This window comes from Ursus maritimus, unplaced genomic scaffold, assembly GCF_017311325.1.
Source record: "Ursus maritimus isolate PB19 unplaced genomic scaffold, ASM1731132v1 scaffold_9, whole genome shotgun sequence".
Taxonomy (NCBI): Eukaryota; Metazoa; Chordata; class Mammalia; order Carnivora; family Ursidae; genus Ursus; species Ursus maritimus.
The window spans coordinates 80,004,222-80,015,574 of NW_024427107.1; the positions used below are offsets into that span (position 1 = coordinate 80,004,222).

Genomic DNA, 11,353 nt, shown 5'->3' on the forward strand with positions numbered 1-11,353 from the left:
GGGGGGGGGGCTGCCTGAGTGTGGCTGGGCCCAGGGTGCCCCCCAGGCCACACCTCCCTTCAGAGCTTCAGCCCAGGTCCACCCCTCAGCCTCCCCACCCTGCCAGCTGGGACCCCAAGCTGAGTGACGGCAAGCTGGGGGGACAAGCTGACCATCTCTTTCTTGCAGCCCTGTAAATCACACCTATGCCTGCGGCCCCGCCCCCTGCTAGGCTCCACTATGCCCCTGCTCAAGGGCCACTATGGTCCTGTGCTGGCCTGGCCCTTCCCAGCTGCCCACCAGGCACATCCTGGAGCAGTGCCCCCCATCCAGAGGCACAGCACCCAGCAGGGCAGGAGCGGGCACATAGCTGAGTGTTGACTCATCAGGCAGGACCGCCCAGCCCCAATCTTCAGGAACTCGAGTTAGGGGAGGAGGGATGCAGGGGGCAGTGGGGAACACGGTGGGGGGGCGGCCAGTGAGTCAGGGTTGGGGAGGGGGCCCAAGCACAGTGACTCAGAGGAAAGGAAACCACACCTGGGGGCTGTTTGCAGTTGGGCGGGGCTCCCAGATAGCATCTATTCAGGGTTGTAAAGGTGGGAGGCGGAGCAAGGGTGCCCGGGTGCAGCCTGGCTTCCTCCTGTCTGGACAGACCCGCCTATGGCCGGCACTGGGCCTGCCCGGCCGCCCAAACAGCCACAAGAATTTTCCAGTCAGAGCATCTGGCTTGATGTGATCCAGCTGTGAGACGCTGCCCCCCCTACCCTGAGCCACCCCGCCAAGGTTCCGGGAAAAGCTCACCCCACCCCACCCCCATCCATGCTGCCCCTCCGTGGCCACAGGAGGGCGCCCAAACACCATGGGGTAAAGGGTATGTCACCCAGGAGGAGCTGGTAACATCCCACCGCCCCCCACATCTAAGGGACCCAGCCAGACCCTCAGGCCTGGAGCCCCGACTCTGAACCCAGCTTGAGATGCAGGAAGGCCCTCCAGTTCTACACCCCCCACACCCTCGTGCAGGGCCTGGGGAAGTGAGGTGACCTGGGGAGGCTTGGCTGGGCCCGGCTCAGCAGTCCCCACAACCCCACCAGACATCAGCTCTTCGGCCTCCCCAAGCCCTCCCAAATCTCAAATCTGACCCCCAATACACCCACCTACCCCTCCCCCTCTGGAGCCCGCAGAAATGCCTCTTCAGAGGACCCCCCTTGCCCTAGCGGCCACCCAGAGTTCAGAAGCCTGCACTGGACACTTGAAACTGCTCTGGGCTAGTCCAGCACTAGCGGGGAGGCGGGGGCCCTGCTGGCAAGGGTGTGGATGTCATTCTGGGGAGGAGCAGAGTCCCTCAGCTCCCTGGAAATGGGTCGGGAAGTGAGAACAGGGAATTCTAGGACAAGCAGGAACCAGGAGCCAGGGCCCCCACCCCAGGCCCCAGTCCAAGCCCCTTCTCCAGCTTTCTGCCACTCGGGGTCTCCAAAGATGCTAGGGTGGGTGGGGAGCTCTCCCGCCTCCGAGCTCCTCCTCTCCCTCTCCCCCCAAACCCCTTTCTTCACAGCCCGGCCTGCCTGTCTCCCCCTGTGCATCAGATTCAGACCCTGAAGCCAACAGACACCCCTCCCAGGCTGGCTCGGTCTCTGTGTGCCCTCAGCCAGGCACCCTGGCCTCCACCACGGCTGCCTCCCTCCGCTGGCCCCCCTCCCCGGCACGGGTTCTCCTGCACCTCCCCCTGACCCTTGTACCGTCCAGAGCAAGACTTTCTGCCACCAGCCAGTGTCCCCTAGGGCCGCCCATGACCCTCTGAGGGGTACAATCGCCTCCTCTTACAGATGTGGAAACTAAGGCTGGGGGTCCCACAGTCAGTGAACACGCTCCTGGGATGGGAACCCTACAGACGGAAGGTAGCCCGCGGGCCAAGGAGAGCCCCAAGGCAGCAGAAGGCCTGGAGCGCCACCCTCTGCCCCTCCCTCCCCGGCATCCCGACTGCCAACTGCCTGGTGCCCAAGGCAAAAAGCAGCCTCGGCCAAAGCGCAAGCCGGCCCCGCCCCCTTCCCATCCCCCGTCGCCAGATAAGGAACAAACGGGTCCAAGGGGACCTCGCCGCCTTCCTTCCCAGGTGTTTCCGGAGCGGAGGCGGGGGCGGGGCTGCACCTGGGCCGGGCTCCACCCCCTTCCCGGTCCAGGCCTCTCCCTCTGAGACAGAGCCCCCAGATCTCCCCCGCAGCCGCACCCACCTACGCAGCACAGCTGCCCGTAGAGGTAGCCCCTGCGGGCCCGCTCACAGCCCCCGTCCAGCCAACGCGGCCGTTCCAGCACGACCTCCTGCACGGCGAAGGTGCCTCCCGCCCGCCCTGTGCCGGCCGCAGCCATGAGCCCGGGCACCCTTGTGTCGCCCACAGGGCAGCAAGGAGGACGGCGCGCAGCCTCTGCTCCCCAGCCCACGCCGCGAGGCTGCCGGCAGCGGGCGCACGGCCCAGACCCTTAGAACCTGCCCCCGGCGGGGCGCCCCGCCCAGCGCGCGCCGGGAAGCCGCGCCCCTACTTGGAAGGAGAGGACCCCGCTGGGCCCCGGGGGCCTGGCGGCAGAGGGAGGCTGCCCGACAGAACAAAGGGGCATGGGAACTCGCGGGATGCCCAGGTTCCCGCGGACGGGAGCCTCGGGGGACGCCTAGGCGCCGGGAAACTCCCCTAGACTGACGCCCACAGACTGACGTTCCCAGAGGCTGGCGGTTGGGGACGGCGCCGGGAGTAGAGGGCTGAGAACAGCCAAGAACATAACCGAGGCATCAAAACCCCGAGGGGCACTGCACGGCAGGAAGAGGGGCAGCCCAAGATAGCAACGGAACAGGAGCCCCTTCCCCACAGTCCCTGTGGGGACAGGGGACAAAGTGGGCCGAGGGAAGGAGGAAAGGTCAAATCTAGGGGAGAAGCCCTGGCCCCATGCATTTTATTGAACGCCCCTGCAGCTGCGTCACCCGCCGCTCCGCAGTCCCCAAAGCCACGCCTAGAAGCTCCATCCTGACTCAGAGCTCAGGACCAGTGGGCCTGGCACCCAAATCCAGATTGGGCAGACCCTCGAGGGGCAGCTCTGGCCACCTTCACCGCATGCGAACCCCTGCACCCCAGGGGTACCCAGACACAGACCAGAGCACAACTCCAAATCCGTTAGGGCAGCCCCTCAGGCCAGCAGCCCAATTCCCAGGGCCCCCACCCTGCTCCATTCACAGGAGGAGGCAGGCCCCACCCATCCTGTGCCAGGCGGTCCACGGCGGCTGCGGGCTGGCGCCCAGAGCGGGTGACTTTGAGCAGGGGGTGGGCAGAGCGTAGCCTGGCTGCCTGCCCCTTGGCAGTCCTGGGCCCCGGCTGAGGGCGCTTAGGCCCAGCCCCCCCTCGGTCCTGGGCAGGAGCCTCTCCCAAGACCTGCCCCAGGACACCAGCCCTGCACCTGCCCCACACCTGCCAGCTGTGGTTTCTATGTTGACAGTCCCTGTCCTTAGCAGCAGGGGAGAGGCCTTCCTGGCAAAGGAGGCACTCCTGTACTGCTCGTGGCCCCAGTCTGGAGCCCCCGCCCCCAAACTCCTCTTCACCCACCTGCCCAGGCCGGGGCTCCGGGATCAAAGAGCCACTGAACCCTGACCCCACGGCAGGGAAAGGGGCAGGGTCTTCAATGCGGGATGAGAGACAGGGGAGGGGGACTCCACTCCCCGACCATGTGCTGGTGCTTAGCGCAGGGACAGGAAGGGGAGGGAACAGGGAAATTCGGAAGCGGGAGGGAGGCGGCCCCCTCACCCCGCCCCGCCTCCAGCCGCCGAGCAGGGGCGGTGGCTGCTGACCGCAGCCCAAGCTCGGCCCAGGTGGTAGCTGCCAGAGGCGCTTACCTTGCACATCCTGCACCCGCCAGCGCCCCCTGCGCCAGTGCCACACGGCGGCCAGGGTAACGACGTGGCCCACGACCACCAGTGAGGGAAACAGGCTGCCCGAGGGCTCCATGGCTCTGGGGCAGCACGGCTGTGGGCAGAGCAGGCGGAGCTGCCCTTCCGAACCCGCCGCGAGAGACCGGGCAGACCCCTCCCTTCCCTCGTTGGAAGACGGGTGGGGAGGGGGGTGCCCCGGGACCTGGGACCGCCCAGCCTGCAGGACCGCCCTGCTGCACCGTCTGCCTGGCGCCCCGGCGCCCGGGGGACTAGCCCGGTCCACGGCACCAACAGTACTCCCGCCCGCCTCCTCCCCCTCCCCCCTCCTGGCCACTCGGAGCTCCCCACCCACCTCCCGCTGCGCCCAGCTCAGCTGTCCCCGCGCAGAGCTCGCACGCTCAAGGTTAGCGGAGCCTTAACCCCTGCTTCCCCACAGCCACACCCGCCAGGAGGAGGGGCCTGTAGTGTCGAACAGCCTGCCCCCCCCCAGCACAGCCCAGGCAGCCTCAGCATGACCCCCCGCCGTGCCCTCCCAGGAGGGTGACTGCAGTGTCCCAGCACCCCACTCTGCCTCCAAGAAGCCCTCTGGTGACAGCTGCCAGTCGCCCAGCGGGGGGGGGGGGAGCCGGGGCAGCACCCCGGACTCCGCTGGCCCCCCAGGCTCGCAGCTGACCCAACTACCCTCAATGACAAGCACCCCCACAGAGCCCCAACACTCCCATGTGGGACAGCGAACAGGGTGGAAGGGAGGGCTGGGGCGACGGCCTGGGAGGGCAGGGTGTGTGCAGGGACGGAAGGACAAAGCCTCCTGCCCACCGCCCGCAGGGCCCCCCGTGGGCTCTCACAAAGCCTTCAACGACTGCGCCACCTACCCGGCACGATCTTCATTAGGGACAGCGGCGGGAGCCCACGGGGCAGACGGGGACAGGGAGCAGGCTGTGCAGAGGGTCACAGACCCCTCGGAGGCGGCCGCGAGCCCCGCGGTGGCGGTGGCGGTGGGAGGAGGGCACGGCTGGCGGAGCCGCTGTCAGCAGCAGTGCCTGTGTCCATGCGGGAGGGGAGGGGTGGGGAGGGGGTGGGGGGGCGATATAAATATCTGAGGAGGGCAAGCAAGGCCCGTCACTTGTCCAGACTTAGAACATGACGTGCAGAGCAAGGGCACTGGGGCCCCGGCCTTCACTGGAGTCCAGTCTGGCTGGGCGGCGCCACCTGACACTCACCCCCAGGCTCCAGCCCATGATTCTAATAATAAGAAGCCACCTGGCATCCGAGTCCACCTCGGAACAAGGCCCAGCACTGACATTGAAACGTGGGGGGCTCACGTCCCGTGGGAGGGGCTGCAGCCCCTGCCCCACCCCGACCCCCCGCCACCCAGGGTGCAGGAAGTGGTGGGGGTACACTCGGGGGAAGGCCACAAGGGCAGAGGGCTTGGCTCCCTTTCTCCCAGAGAGACCCCCACAAGACACTCAACACAACACCTGGCCCAGGAGAGACAGCAGCCTCCCCAAGGTCACACCACCAGCCAGCTGGACACCCAGGTTGCCCCAAATCGGGCTGAGCCGCAGGAACGTTTGCCAGCCCTCCTGCACTGGGCCATGCCACTGGACCATGCGTCCCCTCCCCAGGCTGCTCCTAATGCCTGCCCTGGCCCCATCCCAGTGCCCCCCCCCCCCCCCCGCAGCCTCTGGTCTGCAGAAGGCCTGGCCCTGGAGTGCACTGCCAGCAGGCATGCCCAAGCCACATCCTGGAGACCCAGAGCTCGGAGTGGCCGGCAAACAGGACATGGGGGGTCACCATGCCACCCTCTCCTCCCAGGTGCCCTCAGGCCCTGGCAGACAAAGAGTTAAGGCCCAGATGGAAGGATTTACATCCTATTCTGCAGCATTTCCTGTGTGTGAAGCACCATTCTATTTCGACCTCAGAGAAGCCCCTGAAGGAGGTCCTATGCTGTTATGGGGCACAGATGAGGAACCCGAGGAGAGTGAGAGGCTGCCCTTGGCACCCAGGCAGCGTCTGGCACGTGTGGTCACCCTGCAGCAAAGCACAGCAGGCTGCACTCGGCCTCTGACCGCTGGGCTGCAGGCACCACGGTCCATCTGGGGAGACCAGGAGCTATGAGGAGGGGCGGTGAGCCCCCAAGCCTCCCGCTGGCCAATCCCACATTTCAGAAACTCATTTCTGAAGGAAAATGGCCTGAAGCTGCGGGCTCTGATGGGAGCGCCCCCGGACTCTGCAGCCAGAGGGAGGACTGGCTCCTGAGGCCCAGAGGGCACCTCCAGGGCAGTGGGTAGCCCCCCACTGCCCACCTAGGACAGGGCCTTTCACCTCCAGATGCCTCCATCCATCCCCACACCAGACAGTCCTCGACAGCTCTGCGAGGGAGACCAGCTCATTCCTGCATCTCTGCAATCTGATGTCCCAGGCAAGGCAGGCAGTCCCAGCGCCCCCGGGGGCCCCAGCCACAGGCTGCCTGGGAGATCCCAGTCCAGCCCAGCTGGAGCTCACATGCCCACAGCCCCCGACTGGGGCTCTGCCCTACCTTGGCCCAGCTGAATCAGCTCCTCCATGCTGTACCTGTCCATGGCGGCTGAGCACGGGCCAGGCCACGGAGCCAGCAGGGAGGAAAGGCAGGGACGGCAGGAAGGAGGGAAGGGTGGGAGGCAGAGGGAGGGCTCACTCAGGCCCTGGTCTCCCCACCCAGCTCTGGGAGCTGTGACTCCTCCTCATGGCCACCCCTTAGTCAGTGAGCCGGGCAGAGCTGAAGCCCAGTGGACCAACGGGTCCAACCAGCCCAGGTGGTACAGCGGACGGGCCTGCCCAAAATCCCTGAGCCTCAGTGCCGCCCACAGGGCCCTCCAGTCTTTACTGCCTGCCCTGACCAGCCCACCTGCAGCCTCCCCTGGTCTCCACAGGCCCCACCAGCCCTGCACTTCCCCCACCCCCCTCAACATCCAGCCCCCAGGGCCAGCCCCTTCCTCCACCACAGACAGACCCCAGCCCCCAAGGTCTCTAGCCCGGGCAAAGCTCTGCCCTCCTTCATGCATCTTCCCAGCCAGCAGAACAGGACCGAGGAAAGGCAAATCTAATCCGGCCACACCCCGCTTTAAAAACCCACCAGAGTCCTACAGATGTCCCAGTAAACAGGCACAGACGCAGACACGGAGCTAGTGATGGTTGTGAACACCTGTCCCACCACGTGGCACTACACAGCCACGGAAAAGGGCAAGGCAGTTCGGTGCGCTGACCCTGGGGACCCTCTGGGACCTGAGAGCCCATGGGAGAGTCAGGGTGCACTGCGGGGTGGGCCACCTGCGGCACGACATGGCTCTGGCGCAGCGGCTGGGAGCACTCAGGGGGTCCCTTACCTCTATGAGCATCTCCGTTAACCTGGAGTTTTGAGCTGGGCAAAACACTACTACCGGAAATGTGGATCAAATTCATATACAAAGCCCATGGCCTTGGCTTCCCACCACGGGAGGTAAACCCGAACCTGCCACAGCCACGGCCCAAGCCCCTCCCTCTACTGGGCTGCTCTGGGTGGAGCAGGAGCCCCTCAGCCATCAGGCTCAGCTCAGAGCACCTCCTCAGAGAGGCCCTCCGTGATTGCTCCTAAAGCTACCTCCCCGTCACTCACTCCTCATCCCAGTCCATCCCCTGAGGCCAGGGCTTCCCCGGCCTGGGGCTTGGTCTGGGTCTGGCCAGTACGTAGCTGACCAAGCAGCAGATGCCTTCCCACACAGATGAGCAGACCACCAGGGCTCACAGGTGGGGGCGGGGTATGGTGGGCACACCTGACTGGCTCCCTGGCCACGGCTGGACAGGCAGAGGTGACCCACGGACCGAGTCCACTCTGGTGATCAGTGCAGATGGCCCCATACACTCCTGCCCTCACCATGCTAGCAGCAGACTGGAGAGGACAGAGCTGGGGCAGGAAGGGGTCTCTGAGCAGTCGGTGATTCTAGGTGCAACCCCAGAGACGAGGGTGTGCCTGCACCATAGCCAGCACCCAGCATGCCCTGGGTGCCCCCCGTAAGCGTGGCCCTCAGGTCCTGCGCTCGGCCCTCGGGAAGCCCACACCCACAGGCCTGACTCAGCCTGGAGCTGGAGTTCATTTCCTGTTGGAAACTCTGAGCTGCCGCCTGCGGCTGGGAGGGAACACTGAGTCACCTCCATCAGGGCTGGGGGTGCCCTCCGCTCTGCCCACTGCAGCCACACCCAGTCCCCCATCCTGGCCCCACCGCCATGTGCCCGCCCAGCCGCCCAGCCTGGCCACAGACAAGCAGGAAGGAGAGAAAAGGAAAGAGAAGCTCATGCTCACCACCCCCGTGACTCAAGAGAGGGAGAGGGCTGGAGCGCCAGCGGCAAGGGGAGAAGGCCCCCGGACTGGGACTTGGCCATTGGGTGCTAGTCGGTGCTGACCAAACATCCAGCCAAGCACTTGCTGTCGCCTTGTGGGAGACATTGTCACCCCACTGACGGGAGTTTGAAGAGGCCATGCAACTTATCCACAGCCATGGGGAGAGCCCAGAGACCATTCCTCTAGCCCACAGCCTCACTGATCCTCCCAGATGGGCTCCCGTGGCAGAGCCCTAGTGGGTCCAACCCAGACCACAGCGGAACTGGGGCTCCCACTCAGAGCCTTGGGCCTGCACCTCGGTCCCTTGACCCCTATTCACCTGGCAGACTCTTGCCTGCCCTGCCGGCCTCATGGCAAGCCCCCCTCCCAGACCCTTAGAGACCATGTTCCTCCCCAGGTGACAAGACACAAAGATGGAAGTGGCGGCCAAGCCTGACCTCTGCTGGGGCATCAGGACCCCCCAAGTCAGCACCAAGGCCAGGGAGCTGTGAAAGCACACGTGTGAGCCACAAGCTACCTGGGACCCTAGTCATCTGCCCACCTGAGTCCTGCCAGCACAGCTGCTTAGGGGCAGAGAAATGCCACAGAGGAAGGACACCGCAAGGGGTCACTTGGCAACCCCTGGGACCATGGGACCTGTTCCATCCTCTGGGACCCACCTTCCACCCTCTGCCCAGACCCGGTTCTGGGCCCAGCGCCCACCACACCCCGGCCTCTGGTCTGCTGGCAATGCTTCTGCCTGGGGTCTGCTCTTCTCCCCCCAACCCAGGGCTGCCCCCTGGGCCATCACCAACCCCACACTGGCCACACTCCCCGTCACAACATCACATCACAAAACCACATGAGCCACAAGACACAGGGGTCGATGTCACCCGCACTGGACAGACCCGAGGTTCAGTAAGGTCAGGCAGTTTGCCTGGGCCACACTACCAGAGAGCGGTCGGCCTGCCCTGACCCGTTCTGGCCCCTCTGCTGCACACCACCGCCTCACGCAGAGAGGGCCTAGGGGCACACAGGCCACAGGGACGTGCAGAGAAGGCTCAGGCCAAAGGCAGTGCCGGGGACAGTGACTAGCTGGTGTGGGGCAGGGTGGCGCCAACAGCGCGTCCTGCCAGCCCAGGCGCCGCAAGCCCCACCCCTAGCCCCAGGGGGAGCCTAAGGATGGCCTGGCAGCAGCCCATGGGCTCCTCCTCGGCCTACGCACCCCGCGGTCCTCAAGCCAGGAGGAGGAGCCACGTGGGTCCCCCTGCAGAGCAGCCGGCACCCTAGGGCAGACAGAGCACCACCTGCCGGTGTGAGCCACGTTCCCACACACGCGCCGCCGACCCCAGCCCACCCGGCCTGTGCCCAGGCACCCCGTTCCCATCCCCCCAGCTGGGGCCAGGATGCAGCTGACCTGTGGCTGGGACAGGCTCCGGGCCAGGCCTCACCAGGTTCCCCGGGGCGGTGGCGGGCACCACAGGGGGCTCAGGTGCCCCCTCCTCAGGTTCCTTCCGACGGTACACCCGCCGCTCCTCACGGGCAGGGTCCTCCGCGGGCACGGGCCCCCACTTTGGCGGGCAGCCCAGGGGACCCTGCACAGACTGCACGTGGGGGGTGCGCCGCGCGGGCATCACCATGGCAACGGGGCGGCGCACGCGCTGCAGAGAGGCGGGCACGATCTCCGGCGGCAGGTGCAGGTACTGGCGCAGGTGGGCAATGCCCTCATTGGTGAGGTACCAGTAAAAGTGGCGCCAGGCGAAGGTCTCTCGCACCAGACCCCGGGCCCGCAGGGAGGCCATGGCGCGCATGACCTGCAGGTTGGTGACGCCAGGGACGTGAGGGTGCAGGCTGCGGGGCCGCCGATCCTTCTTGGCTACCATCACGCCTTCACGGAAGAGCACCTCATAGATGGCCCGCAGCTGGTCCAGCGGCATGAGCATACCCGCCACCATGGCTGCCAGAGCCTGGGAGGCGCGAGTGACGGGCGGGGCACAGGGAGGAGGCCCAAGAGGCACCCGCGGCACAGGGTGAGACGCGGGCTGACGGGCAGGCGGGCCACCGCACTGAGCTCGAGGGCACGGGCTCCGGGGCTTGTGGCTCTCACGCCCGGCTGCCTGGCTCAGCGAGATCCCGGCCGGCACTGCCGCCTGCCCACCGCCTGCGCGAGCCTCCCGCCGGCCCGCCCTCCCTCCGGGACGCCCAGGCCGGCCCCCTCTGACTCAGCAGCATGGGCGGCCCCTCCCACCCACAGCCAACAGGGCCCCTCGCAGAGTGGGGGGCACCTTACCGCGGCAGCCACCCCAACAGCCCCCCTCCCTTCCCAGGCCCCACAGCTCTGACGTCAGGAATTACATCAGTTTCTAAACACTTCCTTCAAGGTTCCTAAGACAAGGGGGAGGGAGTCTGTCCGGTAGCAGCCATGGACCAAGAATCTAAAAAGGTCGCAGAACGGGCAGAAGGGAAAGCAGGGAGCAGAGAGGACAGGAGAGGTCCTCAGGCTGGGGACCCAACTCAGGGTTGTGGTCTCAGGGTTTCGTGGAATTACAAGGATCTGAAAGCGGGGTGCTGGGCTGTCTGGGCCTGGTGGGCGGGCACTTGAGGTCTGAGGGGAGAGCTGGGGCCCGGGGAGTGGGGCAGAAATCTGGGTGGAAAGCTGGAGTCTTGGGGAGCGGAGGCCTGAGGGGAATGACAGTAGCAGCTGCCGCAGCACATGCACAGGCGGGCTTCGGACACCAGTGGCTGCTGTCCATCAAACGGGCAAAGGGACAGACCCCCCACCTCCAAATGCCAGGCCCAAGACCACAGCCACCCTATTTAACACTTCCCTTGCCAAGCCAGATCAAAGGGGACGCAGGAACACAGAGTCTGCTGGGACCCCAAAACACTCTGAGCGGGGAACAGAGTAGGGGGCTCTGAGCAGGGCCTTCATCCACCCCAACCCCCAGGCCAGCTGTTGGAAGCCAGAAACTCTCAGCTGACACAGAAAATCAGTCACCAAGTCCCTGTCACCCCAGGCAGGCCTGGTGCCCCTAATGCCATACAGACACCCAGCCCTGGGTGGCTGGAGTGTCCACCTGTGGACTAGCTGTGCAGGTGCAGGGGAGAGGCGCACCACACTAGAAGTGGAT

The 11,353-nt window shown here is 66.1% G+C and overlaps 1 protein-coding gene across 1 annotated transcript in view; it reads right to left on the reverse strand.

Moving 5' to 3' along the window:
• PLEC (plectin) overlaps positions 1-10,407 on the reverse strand; it is a 67,376-nt gene extending 56,969 nt beyond the window's left edge. Inside the window, exon 1 of the mRNA XM_040625729.1 lies at positions 9,640-10,407. Within this exon, the coding sequence (XP_040481663.1) occupies positions 9,640-10,177 (538 nt within the window). The 5' untranslated portion in view covers positions 10,178-10,407. The remainder of the gene's footprint in view (positions 1-9,639) is intronic.
• Positions 10,408-11,353: the final 946 nt, after the last annotated feature.